This window comes from Drechmeria coniospora, chromosome 01, assembly GCF_001625195.1.
Source record: "Drechmeria coniospora strain ARSEF 6962 chromosome 01, whole genome shotgun sequence".
NCBI lineage: Eukaryota > Fungi > Ascomycota > Sordariomycetes > Hypocreales > Ophiocordycipitaceae > Drechmeria > Drechmeria coniospora.
In genome coordinates, this window is record NC_054389.1 from 7,476,027 (window position 1) to 7,492,459 (window position 16,433).

The following is a 16,433-nucleotide window of genomic DNA, read 5'->3' on the forward strand; positions in this document are numbered from 1 at the left end:
GTGCTGCCTCACCCTGCGTGTGCTGCCTCACCCTGCGTGTGCTGCCTCACCCTGCGTGTGCTGCCTCACCCTGCGTGTGCTGCCTCACCCTGCGTGTGCTGCCTCACCCTGCGTGTGCTGCCTCACCCTGCGTGTGCTGCCTCACCCTGCGTGTGCTGCCTCACCCTGCGTGTGCTGCCTCACCCTGCGTGTGCTGCCTCACCCTGCGTGTGCTGCCTCACCCTGCGTGTGCTGCCTCACCCTGCGTGTGCTGCCTCACCCTGCGTGTGCTGCCTCACCCTGCGTGTGCTGCCTCACCCTGCGTGTGCTGCCTCACCCTGCGTGTGCTGCCTCACCCTGCGTGTGCTGCCTCACCCTGCGTGTGCTGCCTCACCCTGCGTGTGCTGCCTCACCCTGCGTGTGCTGCCTCACCCTGCGTGTGCTGCCTCACCCTGCGTGTGCTGCCTCACCCGGCGTATGCTCCCTCCTGGCGAATGCCCCCGCGCCCGGCAGATGCTCCTCCCTTGGCGGCTCCGCCTTTACTCGTCTCTGGGTAGCCTTGCCAGAATCCGTTCCCGTATCATCTTGGAGGCCACGACGGATCCATGCTGCAGCGTGATGGCGCCGATGATGGCGAAGATGGCACCGTTGAGGACGACCTCGACACCCGACGCCTCCAGTCTCTCGGGCTGCGCGCGGCTTGTCAGCGAGATCGGCCAATGCCGAGAAAACCCGGTCAATTGGGGCTGGGGGAGGAGAACGTACCAATCGGGGCTTCCACCGCATCACGTCCATCATGCCAACGTTGGTCGCGAGCGCATACAGCTTCTCCTTGCCCACGACGTCCTTGGGCCCAAGCACATTGAGGTTGTCCACCGAGGCGAGCTGGGCGTGCTCCAACGGCTCTCGACCGTTCTCATCTGGTATCCGCGTGCCAGCGAGGGGCGGCCTGCTGACAATGTCCTTTGTCGCCTCCATGACGAGGGTCAAGCGACCTGCACCAGCCGTCAGTCAGCTACCTCATCAGCCCATGACGAACGAGCGTGAGCGTACCCATCAGGGCGAGCCTGTCGTTGAAGCCTCGTCTGCCCTGGTCGAAGCTCTTGTGGGTCACGGCGAGCCATTTGAGCTCGTCGGGGAGCATCTTGGCGCCGCCCGGGCCGAGAAGGCGGTTGTACATGTCGTCGAGCCGGCCCGGGTTGTTGTTGACGGCCCAGATCTTGTTGCGGGGGCTTTTGGCAAAGTCCATCTGCAGCGGCGCCTTCATGCCCGCGGGCGTCTGGCTCCATCGTGGGGGTGTCGATGAGGAGGCTTCCTCGCCGGTGCTGCTGCTGCTGCTGCGTAGCTGCGACCTCGAGGGCGACGGGAACGGTTCGGCCGCCGTTGCTGATGGCGTGGACGCGGAATCAGTGGAAAAGACGCGAAGAAGAGGCGTCAAGACGCGCTGGCCCCGTAAAAGGCTTGCGCGGCATGGTGGAAGGACCATTGTGTACGCTTTGTGGTTGTGGATGGCAATGTTTCGAGCAACGAAACGGCGATGCCTCGACAATTTGACGCCGGACAGGACCGAGTCGCCATCGTTTTCTCTGGTCACGTGAGCGCCTTGGTATTGGTCGACGAGGAGATTGTCGTATGACGTTTGACCGTCACAGTTTTCGCCTTCTGTTCTTGATGCTCGATTGGAGCGTTCCAATGTAGATGAAAGTATTTGCCGCTGTAAGAAGTTTACATGAAATATTTAGCAATGTTGAGACCGTTGTTCGTGACGCTGTGTATAAGCAAGTATTTAAAGGCTGAATCGAACCGTCGGTGGAGTGGAGGAAGCTTTGGCAAAATCGCTGGGTGCCATGATATTATGCGCTATTCTGATTGATCCACTGAGTGAACTGGCAGGGCTTATAGGTGGATTTGGCTCCTCCACTCCCCATCGGCAACCACCACGACTCGCTACGATGGCTTCAAAAAGTCATTCACATCTTCCGTAGTATAGTGGTCAGTATGCAAGCTTGTCACGCTTGAGACCCGGGTTCAATTCCCGGCGGGAGAGTCCCTTTGAGGTTGTTTTTTTGTCTCCTGTTCCGGTTGTTCCATCGTCCGTGTTGGGTTGGGGATGACCTCAATTTTTTGCTCCTTGGCGGCCAGCTTCTTGGTAGCATCAGCTTCTGCATTGTACTGTACTGTGCTCACTCGTACGTTCCCTTTTGCACGTGTCGGCCGCGGCCCCGCTGCCCTCGTCGAATCGCATGGCTATGCATCAAATGTCGTCCCCTGCTCCGACTGGGACGCAGCAAGCAGCATGGATAAGTGTGCCTTGGATGGTGTTCAGAGCTGAATGGGTCACAAGTGGCACGGTCATCTTGTTCCTGTGGCAGATTTTTTCTCGTCTCGGAGTGGAGTCGGAGTGCCAGTCGGTCGGTCGGTCACTCGAGCTCTGGCGGGTTCTTGGAAGCTCTCTCTCTGTGATGCTCTCACCATCTCCGAGCGGCGGCCTGCTCGTCTCGTTCCAATTTTCGACAAAAACGCGCAATGCTGGGTCGTGACCGACGACCTCGAGTGGAAAGACAAGCCGCCGTCTCTTCATCGTGTGTTAAGGAGGCATGCGAGATCATGTCCGTCAAAGGCTCCGACGTCGCCCTTCCACGCCTTGAGCAGCACATCCCTGCCAGCTTTGACAACCTGCTCGCTCTGCGCCGGCGTGCCCCAGCCCGACGTGCTCGAACCGATGCATATCAGATGCGCGCCCACATGAACGGCAGCGCGCAGCATGAACTTGTCGTCGACGCTGCCGTATCCGTCGACGAAGCCCTGGATGATCCAGCTGCCGGCCTCGATCTCCTTGTACAGCTTTAGCTGCCACAGCTCGGCGATGACCTGGCCCAGGTCGAGGGGTCGGACGCCGAGCTGGGCCATCTCCCAGTCCACAATCTTGATCGGCGTCGGTTTACCGTCGTCCATGGCCACGTCGGGAAGCAAGATGCTGAAGGGAGGGAAAAAAAAAGAAGGCTTAGCGACGATGACGATGCCGAACGGCGCGGAGCACGAGTCGGTCGACCTACTTTCCGGTCCAGAAATCTCCGTGGATGACATGGAGACGCGCCGGGTCCTGGAGCTCGGCGGATGCCATGTCCGACACCTGCATCAACACGTCGGCGCATCCTCCCAGGACCGACGGATACTTGGCCACCATGTGAAGCAGCCGGTCGTAGTTGATCATCTTCTTGACATTCTGCATCTCCCCGTTTCGCGAAAAGAGCTCTCGCAAGTGGTGGTTGGCCGCCTGCTCGCTCCACTCATGAAAGTCGCGCAGCCATGTGCCGAGGCAGCGGCCGAGCTGGAGGCACTGCGGCTTGAAGCCATCCGAGGTGGGTGCCTGGTAGTGCCGGAGGGCGTACTGCTTCAAGTTCAGAGCATCGGGAAGGTACTCTTGTATCTGCGTCGACGTCTCCGGGTTGAAGTGAAGCAAGGCCGGCGTGCCGACCTCGCAGGCGGCGGTTGATGCGTGCGGCAGTCGGGCGAGGAGCCGCAGCGTCTCCTCCTCTATTTCCTGCAGGAGATGGCATGCCCGACGTCAGCACGAGGACTCCTTGAACGACTGTGCATCGTGGAGAAAAACTCACGCAGCGGGATTTGGTGAGGGTAAACCCTGGGTTTTGGGCGACATAGCCCTCGCCGTGCTTGACAACAACCTCTGTCGTTCCGTCGGCGAGCGGGGTTTGCAGACGGGCATGGTACATGAAGTTTGCGGTGCCGCCCGTGAGTGGCCGTAGAGACGAGGCCGCAAAAGGTGTGCCTTTGAGCTCACTCTCGACGGCGGCTTCGATCTCGGCTGCCGTCTTGATCGCCATCGGTCGCCGCAGTGGGATGGAGGAGGCTGTGGGATGGAGGAAGGCTGTGGGGATGGAGGAAGGCTAGATGGGGGGCTTTGGGCGTGCAAGATGTTGTTGAATGGTTGCCGCTCAGGCAGAGGCTGCTGGGGGGACAAGGAGACAGAGGTGAAGGGAGAGGAGGAGGAGACGAAGATGGAGGATCCGGAGGAGGAGGGTATGCCGTGTTGCTATGGCGGTCAAGAATGACTGGATGAAGTCGTAATACAGTGTTCGTTACGGGGTACCAGTAGGCTGGAGTACTTACTGCAGTCTGCAGTACAGAAGCACCTTGAAGCAGCCAGCACAGGATGGCAGCCCGGAGTGAGTATGACTCAATTGCCAACGGGCCTAGCACGATGGAATGGAGGATCTGATCGACATTACCTAGACGGCGATGCAACTACAAATATCTCTGCATTTGTTATCACCATGCATCGTGCTGCGCTATTGAGGGTGTGGAAAATACTCTACTGTGCGTACAGTACTGTGTTCGTAGGCTTGCTTCTAGGTGTTGAGTGCAGTCCTGTACTGTAAGTTACAGGGGACGGCTTGACGAGGAGGGGCATGGCGGGGCAGGGCGCGGGGTACGTTGCGCACTGCAAGGAGTACCCAGTTGGCGAACCCAAGCATTACTTTACTGTATTACTGAGCACTTGCGGCACATGCTACTTGTGCTTGCATGTACTGGTACTTGACTGTACTGTAACGGCGTAGTACTAGTACTTGCTTGTAATCCTGCAGCAGCATTCCTTGTACTTACATCTACAACTGCAGTAGGTGCACTAAACAAGTACCAGTGGATGTTTGGAGTACTGGCTACTAGTACGCGAGTGTGCTCCTCACGTGCATGCGCAGGTACCTGTACTTGTGGGCACTTTTTCGTGCCGCTCCGAATTAGTACTTGTACTTGCTGCACTACAGTATTTCCATCCGCCTAAGAGTGCCGAGCGTCACCTTTGATCCAAAACTTCCCTGCCTCCCAATCCACGAACTTCCTCCAATTCTCCTCCATCCTCCCCCCCGGCCGCTGCCGTATTCCGAGCGCCCTTTTCCGGACACGACACCGAATTGAACCGTCCTGCCTCCGGCTGCTCTCGCAGGAAACAATGGCCCAATCTAAATCGGCGAAGCGCAAGCGGAGGGGGCAAGCCGAGTTGCCCAACAAGGCGGCCAAGAATGGTGCCATCACGACCCCGCCTCCCGACGGCGAGTCGTTTGAACCGAAAAGTCTCCAGACGGTCATCTCGGAGGAGGAGCTCGACGTGACGATCGAGACGCTCGCGACGCTCGCCAAATACCCCAGCCTGACAAAGTCCAAGCTGTGCAAGAATCTCCGCGTCGCCGTCTACGACTTTCGCCAGTCATGCAACACCGGGGTCAACGCGGCCGAGGGCGGCAACCTCACGGCGCGAGTGTCGGCCGCTCTGGTGGACGAAAAGTATCTCGAGGCCAAGATCCTTCTCGCCGAGATGAGGCTGCGAGGCGAGGAGCCGAAGCTCGGCGCGCTCTGCCGCTGGGTCCGAGACCTCGACGTCGTCACGCAACGCGACGGCGCCAGGATCGACGACCCGGACCGCTCCGCAAGGGACAGGGAGCTCCTCGGCGTCCTCGATGCCGTCCTGCGCGTCAGCTGCCCCGTCGACGTGGCCGCCTCGAACCTCGACGGCCACTCGTCTCCCGGCATCGCCCTTCAGCCGACGTGGGACCTGCGGCCGTCGACGGAGCCCCTCGAGGTGTACGCCTCGGTCCTCGACAGGTCCATCCTGTCCGAGGCAACCGGCTCTCTGCGGATCGTCGAGGCGATCCCGGGCCGCCTCCGCAAACCGCCGAACCATCACGCCGCCGTCATCCACACCTCCGAGCCGGACTCCGTTTGGCTCTCCCCGCAAGGCCCGACCACGACGTACCACAGACACCCCAGCGTGCCCAACCTCGGACTCGCGACCAATGTTCTCTCCCCGGACGAGTGCAAGGCCATCATTGCCGCCGGCGAGAGCGTCGGATTTTTGCCAGACACACCCATCCGCGACAGCGGCGACGTGAGCGTCCTGGCTCACAACTTCTACTGGCTCGTCGACACGGCCTTTCATGACAAGCTCTGGGCTCGCATGGCCCCCTTCGTGCCCGCGTCCCTCCAGGACCGTGCCTCGCGGGGCCTTAACCGACGATTCCGCGTCTACCGATACGTCCCCGGCGCCGAGTACCGATGCCACATCGACGGCGCCTGGCCTCCGTCGGGCCTCGGTGCGGACGGCAGCTACGTCTACGACGACTCGCCGGCGGGGCGGAAGCAGAGCTCGCTCTTCACCTTTTTGATGTACCTCAACGACGAGTTTGAAGGCGGCGAGACGACCTTTTACATGCCCGGGCCTCGCGAGGGGACGCTGCACGCGTATCCCGTCCGGCCCGTCATGGGAGCCGTGGCCGTGTTCCCCCACGGCGAGAGCCTCGGGGCACTGCTGCACGAGGGGACGAGCGTGAGAAAGGGAGCCAAGTACATTGTGCGGACGGACATTGAGTACGACGTTGAGCCGTCGAAGGAGCCGTCGAGTTGACGGACCCTTCCCGTCACCCCGTCACCCCATCAACCCCGCCCAAACACTCTCACTCGCTAGCCTGCCACTGCCCAGCCTGTCACGCACCAACCGGCCGTCTTGGTGACACGGCGTGGATTCTCATTTCGCCATCCCTGCGGCCGAACATGGCCGTCGACGGCGGCCTCGACGTGGAACCGGGACACTCTTGGCGCTCCCTCATGGCCCTCTTTAGCCGCTCCATGGACCTGCGTGTGGACGGTGCGAGAGTTTGTGCTCGCCAGCCGAGTCAGCTTTTACTGCGGACGGTCATGCATCGATGGTGAGCCTGTGGCGGCCGCGTTCAAGAGCCTGCACAATAAAGGGGGTGCCGATGGGCCTCCAGGCGAGCCGCGGACGGGTATGCGAGAGGGTACCTGGACGCTCCCGGCGTGACGAAGGGAGGCCTGTCCATGTTCCAAGCAACGTTGCCACCGGATCAGCCGCCGAGCGCGCGGCACAACGACGAAGACCACCTCGAGGGCCTGCTGGGCGATGGATTTGTGCAAGGGGCCATGCACGGAGAGAATCTGACGACGAACGACGGGTCGTGGGTGGACTTGACACTGGCATGAAGGCCGCAGTGCCCATGGAGTCGGAATCTTGGACGGGACGAGCGTCGAGGACTCGGAGAAGAAGCTCGGATCAACGCTCGTCCGCTTTCGTCGGCTGCCTGGCACGATGCCATGTTTCGTCGGATGCATGGTTCCCATGCGAGGCATTGTTTCCCTCACCGTTTGACGACAAGGTTGTTCCGACGTCAAACGGAACGGAGGGTTCGCATTGAGCAACACGAGGGGACGAGTGGGTGGTGCCTACGCCGATGCTTACAGTGCGTGCAGTACTGGCACATGGCGGGCACGTCAAACTTGGGTACATACACTGCCCACCCACGGCGTATTGTCACCCATGTATCGGACATGACGAGTGCAGTATATGTGCGGAGTAAGTACGGAATACAGTACCCAGTACAGCACGAAATACAGTACGGATTACAGTACGGATTACAGTACAGATTACAGTACAGAATACAGTACGGAATACAGTACGGAGTGCAGTACAGTACGTCCGCATGGATTCGAGTCGCATGGCACTGGGTGGCACGGATGGGGAAAAACATTCATGGCTATAAATAAGTCGCAAGATAGCAGCAGACAACGACGCACATACGAGGACTACGGCGAGGACCACGGCGCTCATGGACAGCGAGCTGTACGTCGGGTTCAAGTGTGTGTTGCGCATGCTTCGCCGTCGGGCTTACAGTATAGTACACGCAATGGCACGCATCGCCTCCTGGCATGGCAACATGGTCCAGTGTTGGTGTTGATCGGATGCACCATGAAGAAAAGTACATGTACATGTCGATGCTAGAGGGTACCTCCTAATTTGGCACGCGTACGGTACTGTATTGCAAATCAGTCCGTGCAAGGCGAGTATAGCAAGTACATCGCACCAGGCATTTCGTACCATGACATGCAACTGATGTATCCATGACATGCGCAAATGACTGATGGCCGTACAGAGAACTCCGTAAATACAACATTAATATTACTTACATGCACTCCGTACTCCGTACTTGGCCCATGAACCTGTAGCGGCCCACGGAGTATTATTAGCAATGTACATACTTACTCGTACAAATATGCAAGGGATGAAGGGTCACGGTAGCATGTTGCATATCCGCCGTTCGCCGTTCGCATAAAGTCATGCGCATAATCTGTGCCGAGCCCCCTATCGAGATATTTCGGTTAGGGCACACTACAGGTTATGGCGCTGCGTACGGGGCGCAGCAGGCAATGTCCCCTCGCCGGGGCGGTGGTGCGCTGGTGAAACTGACAGCCACAGAGGGAGGTCGCGCTAAAATACGACAGACCACCACTATACGGGAACTGGTGTGGTCGCTGCCGAGTCATTGACGCTGCAGATTCGCACACCCGTACTCCGTACAACTCCGTACTCGGTAGACAATTGCCGGCAAAATACTGGCATGCGCCGCCTTTGCTCATCTGTAAGAGTAAATGCCGTGCTTGCATGTATATGCCGGCAGTGCTGCGACAGGACGAACTGCAGGTGACTATTATGATGAAGCCTAGTACAGTACATGTGCGAGTACTCCGTACTGTAATTACTTGCTGTACTATGTATCTCCTCTAATGTAAAGCAAGTACTCCGTACAGTACTCCGTGGTACTTGCAATTTCAGTACAAGCATGTGCCTGTGCTTGTACTTACTTCTATCATGGCAAGCGAAGGTAATTACTCCGTACATGCAATTACTGCGCGCATTGCACCTAAGTGGTGCCGGCACGAGTACGTGTATGCATGTATGTAGTTCGTCTAACGAGTATTACTCAGAGTACGACTAGCTGCGTGAAACACCACCTCCTCCTCCACCACCGCTTCCCTCCCCAGCCGGAATCATCATCTCCTCTCGGGCCTTCGTGTCGTCAGAATTTTGCTCAAGCGTGTACCCGAGAACGATGGACGATGGGCACATGCCATTCTGGACTGCGGCTGCGACTCGCCCGTCGTTTTCGTCGTTCGACATCGGCCCCCGTCGTGGCCCGAATTGCTCGTTTCAGATTGACCGCTTCTCCTCCACACCAACCACCGGCATGGTGAGGGGATGATGGCTACCCGTCGACGTGCCAATAGACGTGCCTGTGGACTGATTTCCGCTTGTAGGAAGCGGCCGAATCCATCCAGGCCGACGGCGAGACGCACGACACCCGCCTGTGCTGACCCGTCGGAGCATGCGAGTAAGTGCGAGCACGCTCTGCTGTTTTGGATCGAGAGGGAGTGCCGCGCCCCTTTCCCTTCCCCGCCTGCCATGCGTTCAGGCGAGCGGTCCGTCATGCGTCGCCGTCTCTGCGCATCGACGAGGCCGCTAGGGACGATTTGATAATAATAGTAGGTGTTGGGCGTCATGTTCCACCGTCGACGTGCTCCACTCTCGACGACGGCATGGCACATCGCCAGCGAAGGCGGCCGCCGTGACGGAGGTCGAGGACCCGGAAAACCCACCATCCTCCCTCCTGGTTGGCCCCTGTCCCGCCTTCAGCTCATGCCCTCGGGCTGTGCTGCCGTCGACGGACGCGGCGGTGAAGATTGCGCATGCTTGATTCACACGTCATCGGTGTCGTCGTCGATCTTAGCGGACCCCTTGGCCGTCGGAATCACGATTCATTCGACCGACACCCGACTATAAGACGGCACGCCTGCTCCCCCGCTGCTCCCCCCCGGACTCTGACTCTGTTTCGTCCAAACACTTCGACCATCGAGTTCTCTACCGCTTTCGTCCCTGGAAGAAAGAAAGAATCCTCCGTCGCCGTCGTGTTTCTCCTCGTTCTCCCCACGCTCAACATCAACCTCGACGCTCAACTTCATCCTTCGGCGCCCATCATGCACTCGGCCGCTCTCGTCGCCCTCCTCGGCGCCTCGGTCGTCTCCGCCGACTCCTACGTCCACAACGTACCGGACCAGAACCTGCAGGATGTTCAGTTCGACATGCCAGCCGGTGGAAGCGCCCAGCAGGTCGACCCCCTCTTTGCCCCCGTTTCTCCTCAGGTGAACCAGTCGCCCCAGGTGAACCAGCCTCCCCAGGTGAACCAGTCGCCCCAGGTGAACCAGCCGATTTCGGTGAACCAGCCTGTCCCGGTGAACCAGCCTGTCCCGGTGAACCAACCCGTTCCGGTGAGCCCGGGTGTCCCGGGGAACCCGGCTGTTCCGGTAAACCCAGCTGTGCCGGTGAACCCGGCTGCCCCGGGGAACCAGATCCCCCCGGTGAACCAGTTTCCGCAGGCCTCCGTCTCCTACCCCACCGGGATGCCGATGCCGACTTCGTCTGGCCCCTCCGTGTCCTACCCCCCCGGTTCTTACTCGTCCGGCTACAGTCCTTCGGCCTTCCCGACCACCGCTTCGGCCTACTGGGCCTCGACCGCGTCACCCGTCTCCCTCGTCACCGAAGTCGTTTCGCAAATCGTCACCTACTGCCCTGGGCCTACCGTCTTGACCTACAACGCCAGGGTCTACACCGTCACGCAGGCGACGACCTTGACCATCACCGACTGCCCGTGCACCATCACTCGTAACCCCTTCCCCCAGCCGTCGCCTCCGCCGCCGAGCGGCAACACGCTACCGCCTCCCGAATGCGCGAGGGACTGCCTCGCAAAGTACAACCAGTGCATCGCCGGCCAGAACGCGAACCGCAATCAATGTTCCTACAATCTCACCGCCTGCCTCGGCTACAACCCGTTTGACGCCGCTGGCACTCTCATCGCCCCCAGCGCCTGCTCCAACCAGCCAGGGCAGCCGATGCCCAGCTCGACGCCGTCGCCGGAATGCGCCAGGAACTGCCACGAAAAGTACAACCAGTGCCGCGGCAACCAGAGCGCGAACCGTTCTCAGTGCGCCTTTGATTTCTCCGCCTGCCTCGGCTATAGCCCCTTTGACGCTGCCGGTTCTCTCGTCACCCCCACCGCCTGCTCCAACCAGCTATCCACCTTGTCGACCCTTCCTTCGAGGCCGGATCAGACCCCTTACGTGACGTACGAGGTTGTCACGCGCCTCGAAACCTACTGCCCGTCTCCCACCGTCTTGAACTACAACAACAAGCTCTACACCGTTTCGCTGCCCGGTACCTTCACCATCCCCGACTGCCCTTGCACCGTCTCGAAGACTGTCACCCCTACCCCTGGCGTTGGCAGCGCCAACACTGCCGTCAACGGAATCGCGGACCCCAGCGCCTCCAGTCGGGTCAACGGCGGCTCGCTTTCCGGCAACTCCGTCACTGCCGGCGCTGGCCGTACCGCACCCGCACTCGTCCTGCTCGCCCTCGGAGCTCTTGCCCTTTTCTAACTGCCTGATGAAATCGCTTGCTTGCTCTTTTCGGCGCCCGAGGGAGCACCCGGATGTATAGGTGCTTGCTAATCTTTGTTCCCCTTTAATCTATTATGTATCGAAAGTAGCGTCTCTGACGAGCGAAGAAAGACATATTCAGCACATGTTCATCGTCTGCCGTAGCCTGTTGTGCCGTGCTGTTGTGCGTGTTGACGGAGTGTCATGACGCAACTTGCAACTGACATGCAATGCCCTTGTTTGTCTCTCCGTTTCCTGTCGCACCATCGTCTCTTGTCCCACCATCGTGTTCTGCCCGGCCTTTTGACAGCCAACTTCGGTCGCCACCCAAAGTGCAGTGTACTACTGCTTGGCATACGTACGAATGTTTTGGTGTGTTGCATTCACGTACGCAAGTGCAGCCTCGAGGTTTCAAATCCATGCAGCCGTCATTCTGGGAACCTTGTCCTAACCTACGCCAGGTGACCCCAAAGACTGTCGTGATGACGAGGCGGAGAGGGGCAACATCCTCCCATTCGGCTTCAACTTCGTTTCGACTCCGCCGTTCGAGTGAGAATGTTGGACAAGGACGCACACCGCATCTTGTTCGGCCTGTCGCCGAGATGGAGGCCACCGTGCGACACCAAAGACCAGGGCACCAAAGACCAGGGCTCGTCCGAGGCTCCCGATCGCCGTGCTGCCCATCCCTGGGAGCCTCGCGGACAGGTCGCGTACGTCGGCGACCGATCTGCACATCCCCCAAAAGGCATGCACGCACAATGTGAGGTGACTTCAAAGGCCTTGCCTTGCTCGCTTTGGCTACCTGCGGCCGCGCCCACCTCCGCCGCCGCCGCCGCCGCCACCTGGCATCCCGCCGCCACCCATCATCTTCATCAACGCAGACATGTCGGGCATCCCTCCGGCGCCGGCGCCCGGCATGCCGCCTCCGCCTCCGAGCATCTTCATCAAGGACCCCATGTCCGGCATGCCGCCGGCGGCACCGGCGCCGCCCATGCTCTGCATCCGCTTCTGCATCGCCGCCATCTGCTGGGCCTTGTTGCCGCCGCTCATGGCCTGTTGGGCCCGCTGCATGTTCTTCATGTTGCCGCCCATCTTCTTGGCCATGCCGGCCATCATGCGCTGCTGCGTCAGCAGGTCCTCGACCTCGCGCACCGACGTGCCGGACCCGCGCGCTATCCTCGTCATCCTGCTCGGCTCCTGCACGAGCATCTTGCCGTCCGAGTCGAGCTCCTTCTCCGTCATGGAGTCGCAGATGTAAATCATGCGCTTCAGCTTCGCGCCGCCGACCTCGTCGTCCATGCCCTGCATCATGTTGCTCATGCCGGGGATCATGCCGGCCATCTTGGAGAGGGGCCCCATCTTCATGATGTTGGACAGCTGGTCCCGCAGGTCGCGGACGGTGAAGATGCCCTCCTGGATGTGCTTCATCGTGTCCTTCTGGTTAAGGTTGAGGCTCTGGACGTGCTCGACGAGCCCGGCCATGTCGCCCATGCCGAGGAGCTTCTGGACGAACTGCTGGGGCGCGAAGCGTTCGAGGTCGAGCATGTGCTCGCCCGTGCCGATGAAGAGGATGGGCGTGTGGGTGGCGGCGACGGCCGAGATGGCGCCGCCGCCGTTGGCGTGGCCGTCCATCTTGGTGATGATGATGGCGCCAAAGTCGGACGCCTCCTTGAAGGCCTTGGCCTGGGACTCGGCCTGCTGACCGATGGAGGCGTCGAGCACCATGATGGTCTCGTCGGGCCGGATGGCCGTCTGGATGTCCACCATCTCCTGGAACAGGGCCGACTCCTGCCGGTGGCGACCCGACGTGTCGACGATGATGACGTCGAACTTGTCCTTCTTGAACTGCTTGACGCCGGCCCGGGCGACGACGGCCGGGTCCGTCTCCGTCAGCGAGCCGTAGTAGGGGATCTTGGCCTTGGTCGCGTTCTGCTTGAGCTGGTCGAAGGCGCCGGCGCGGAAGGTGTCGGCGCAGACGAGGCACGCCCGGAAGCCGCGGGTCTGGTAGTGGCGGGCGAGCTTGGTGCACGTCGTCGTCTTGCCGGCACCCTGGAGGCCGACGAACATGATGACGTTGGGCCTGCCCTTTCTCGGCTTGAAGGGCTCGGCGTGGGGGTCGACGAGCTTGACGAGCTCGTCGAAGACGGCCTTTTGGATCAAACGCTTCTTGTTGACGGCCGGGGGGAGTTCCTTGAAGTTGACGGTCGCCTTGATCGACTTTCGCAGCTGACCGACGAGCCGGACGTTGACGTCGGATTCGAGGAGGGCGGCGCAGATCTCCTTGAGCATCGAGTCGAAGGCCTAGAAGGCAAGACGGCGTCAGCGAGGGACGAAGGGGGGTTAGGCGAGGGGCGTGTTGGCGAGCAGGGGGGCTGGAGATGGTATGGTCGTGGTGGTCCGTCGAAACGACGAGAAGCGGCCAACGGCGGTACCTTTTCGTCCAGATTCTGCTCCCTCGTGAGGTTCGTCACCGCCGTATTGATACGGCGGCCGAGATCTTGGAGGACCATGGCGGGAGGGAATGGGCGCCTCCTAGGCGAAAGGTAGAGTAGGAAAAGACAATATCGTGTGCTGCGCTCGTCGTCAACCTTGCCAGCGGAATCGGGACCGAGTGCGTTTATCTCGCTGTATCTTGTAGTCGCCGTGGGCGTCCCAGAGACTGTCGGATCAACCCTTTTCCGAACCAAGCGTTACAGTACTTACAGGGAGTAAGCACTGTACTGTACTGTACAGCACAGTGCTTATACATGTAGCTTGTGCTCCAGTACATGTATTCGGTACATGTACTCGGTACGGAGCACACAGGAGTATTACTACCAAGTACTCCGTATTACGGGGAAATTCCAGACTGTTATACTGACACACCCAAGTACATGCACTGTACAATTAAGTACTATTTAATTCATACTACTAGTACTGTACAGCAAGTACCGAGCAAGTGCAGCAGTTGTATGTAATAATATTTGGTGCTCCGTAATTAAGAACTACACTAAATTACTTGTACCTTTACAAGTATGGAGTACTTATCAAGCAAGTTCGCCGTACAGTAGTGATACTTGTATTTGTACTGTAAGTGTTAGATGTTCATGTACTTCAAGTAAATGATTAAAGCATGTATCACAGCTGCTGCGCGGTTTTAACATCAGTTGCACTTTTACCTTACTCGACACTTCGATTTCGTCATCCTGAAAATCTCTGTCCTCTTCTTCACCCGATTTCCCACTTTCTCCCTGCTTCGTCTCGCCTTGGCCATGTCGTTCCAGCTATTCGTGGTTCAAACATCTATCGTCCTTGTGTGATTGCACAGCAAAGAGTGAAGAGTGCAGGTGTCGACTGTCGACCTCACGAGCGTGCCTGTTGGCTTCCCAGAGAAAAAATTCCAACCACTCGGCGAAACCTCTCGGCGATTAATTCCGATCCTCGTCACGACGGCAACAGGCCAGATTGGTACGACCATGGCCGCTCCCATGAACCCCCCCTTGGAGGACCCCGGGGAGGCGTCGCTGTCGAAGCTTCTCGCCAACTTGACGGCGACGCTGCACCCGACGACCTATGTCTTTGCCACCGTCGTCGACGTGGCCCAACTGCCACCCTTGGAGAACATCCAGCTGCTGTTCCGTGAATCCGAGGGCATCACCGTCGTCACGAGCATGGACTATGTCACGGAGCACCAGATGGACTATTTCTTTCCTTGCAAGATGATTACTCTCGACGTAACCTCCAGTCTGGAAGCCGTCGGGTTCATGGCCGTTCTGGCGACGAGATTGGCGGCGAAAAACATAGGCGTCAATCCTGTCAGTGCATTCTACCACGACCATTTGTTTGTGTCCCTCGGTAGCGAGAAGGAGGCGATGGATGTGTTGTCGACCGTGGCCGAAGAGAACAAGAAGGCGACCGATGACGAGTGACATGTTCTCGCCGTCGCGATGCTTTGATCCCATCACATCACGCCGCCAGTTGCTAAGAGAAGAATCGAAGCAACGAGATTGACTTTCGCAACGTGTGGAACAAGGAGTTATATTTATATACAAATATGAGTGCTTGCACCTCCCTAACAAGTTCAACAGACGACTCATCTGTTTGTACCGAGCACATAGGCTGCAATGGAAGAAGCTGAGCAGCCAGCCCAACAGGCGAATGCAACAAGAGACAATCGCCGCGATGGTAATCTAATGCATTCACTCGGCTATTCTAACCAGGCTGTTGCAACCCAAATAGTCCTTTCTATTAGCCGCCAAGTTCAATACGCCGCAATGCATTCAATCGAGCCAGTTAAACGCTCTATGTGCCTGGCTTCTACGAAAAGAGCAAGGTGAAGAGTCAATTGCCATCATGTCTTCTAGTAAGGATAGCCGCCCGCCGACTATCCTGCGAAAAGCTTCCTGCAGCACTTGTGTGGTCCGCCGGCCATTACACCATCCGTTATGCATTACGAAAGCAACGCAATCGCCGCGATATTGCTTAGTTGGACCCGCCTAGTAGCGAACAAATTCAACTCTTTCATCCTCAATGAGCTTACGACCATCAAACCGGACGCGGGAGCAATGTGACGACAAACTTTGGTCTATTGAGCTTTGGGCCCAGCCTGGTGTCAGGGGTTGCTCTCCCCGGATGGTTGCTCGGGCAGCCCCAAGTTAAGCCGAACAGCAAGCGCTGCCGCGGACGAGGGCTTCCATCTGCACCATCACACGCGCAGCTCGCACATGCTAACACTCGCGTATTTATAGCCGCCAGCGCTGAAGGCTGCGGCGAGCTCAGACGAGGCATGGTACGTTGAATGCAACCATACGCCCGGCCTCTGCCCATCAGAGTCGGCCACGAAACACCTGGAAGGCATACATGACCATAGTCAACGAGGAGGCCTGTCGAAGAGATCGGCGCGACGTGTTTGTTGTACTTGCCCTTTCCAGTACAAGGAACGGGGTTCGGCTGATACATGAGGCTATTGCGAACGAATTACTCCTCTGGTTTGCGGCTGGGTTCGAATGCATCCAGGCCTTCGATTTATGGAGGATAATGCTCCAGCTCCAGCACACGCTTCCAACGAACCGAAAAAGATCGAAAGTCGAGGTATTCAAGCTTCGCTCTGCCCGCTTACAGCCCAGATGTTATGGTCTCGGGCGTAATTACATGAGGCAAAAGGGGCGCGATCCCACCTA

At 58.8% G+C, this 16,433-nt stretch overlaps 6 protein-coding genes and 1 non-coding gene across 7 annotated transcripts; 4 read left to right on the plus strand and 3 right to left on the minus strand.

Annotated features, from left to right (window-relative positions):
- Nucleotides 1-518: 518 nt before the first annotated feature.
- On the minus strand, nucleotides 519-1,465 carry DCS_01948 (uncharacterized protein; the record flags this gene model as incomplete). The annotated part of the gene is made up of 3 exons (XM_040799279.1): nucleotides 519-668; nucleotides 745-974; nucleotides 1,033-1,465. The coding sequence occupies 3 exons, from the start codon at nucleotides 1,463-1,465 to the stop codon at nucleotides 519-521; spliced, it is 813 nt and encodes a 270-aa protein (XP_040660162.1).
- A 489-nt stretch (nucleotides 1,466-1,954) lies between these two features.
- On the plus strand, nucleotides 1,955-2,026 carry DCS_t11. Its single transcript has one exon. It is a non-coding gene; the product is annotated as a tRNA-Asp (tRNA).
- Nucleotides 2,027-2,556: 530 nt separating this feature from the next.
- DCS_01949 (uncharacterized protein) lies at nucleotides 2,557-3,824 on the minus strand (the record flags this gene model as incomplete). The annotated part of the gene is made up of 3 exons (XM_040799280.1): nucleotides 2,557-2,956; nucleotides 3,036-3,523; nucleotides 3,597-3,824. The coding sequence occupies 3 exons, from the start codon at nucleotides 3,822-3,824 to the stop codon at nucleotides 2,557-2,559; spliced, it is 1,116 nt and encodes a 371-aa protein (XP_040660163.1).
- A 1,127-nt stretch (nucleotides 3,825-4,951) lies between these two features.
- On the plus strand, nucleotides 4,952-6,400 carry DCS_01950 (uncharacterized protein; the record flags this gene model as incomplete). The annotated part of the gene is made up of 1 exon (XM_040799281.1): nucleotides 4,952-6,400. The coding sequence occupies one exon, from the start codon at nucleotides 4,952-4,954 to the stop codon at nucleotides 6,398-6,400; it is 1,449 nt and encodes a 482-aa protein (XP_040660164.1).
- Nucleotides 6,401-9,531: 3,131 nt separating this feature from the next.
- On the plus strand, nucleotides 9,532-11,274 carry DCS_01951 (uncharacterized protein; the record flags this gene model as incomplete). The annotated part of the gene is made up of 1 exon (XM_040799282.1): nucleotides 9,532-11,274. The coding sequence occupies one exon, from the start codon at nucleotides 9,532-9,534 to the stop codon at nucleotides 11,272-11,274; it is 1,743 nt and encodes a 580-aa protein (XP_040660165.1).
- Nucleotides 11,275-12,072: 798 nt separating this feature from the next.
- On the minus strand, nucleotides 12,073-13,784 carry DCS_01952 (signal recognition particle protein SRP54; the record flags this gene model as incomplete). Its single annotated transcript, XM_040799283.1, has 2 exons — nucleotides 12,073-13,575; nucleotides 13,707-13,784. 2 exons carry the CDS (start codon nucleotides 13,782-13,784, stop codon nucleotides 12,073-12,075), a joined length of 1,581 nt encoding a protein of 526 aa, XP_040660166.1.
- A 945-nt stretch (nucleotides 13,785-14,729) lies between these two features.
- On the plus strand, nucleotides 14,730-15,182 carry DCS_01953 (integron gene cassette protein; the record flags this gene model as incomplete). Its single annotated transcript, XM_040799284.1, has 1 exon — nucleotides 14,730-15,182. The coding sequence occupies one exon, from the start codon at nucleotides 14,730-14,732 to the stop codon at nucleotides 15,180-15,182; it is 453 nt and encodes a 150-aa protein (XP_040660167.1).
- Nucleotides 15,183-16,433: the final 1,251 nt, after the last annotated feature.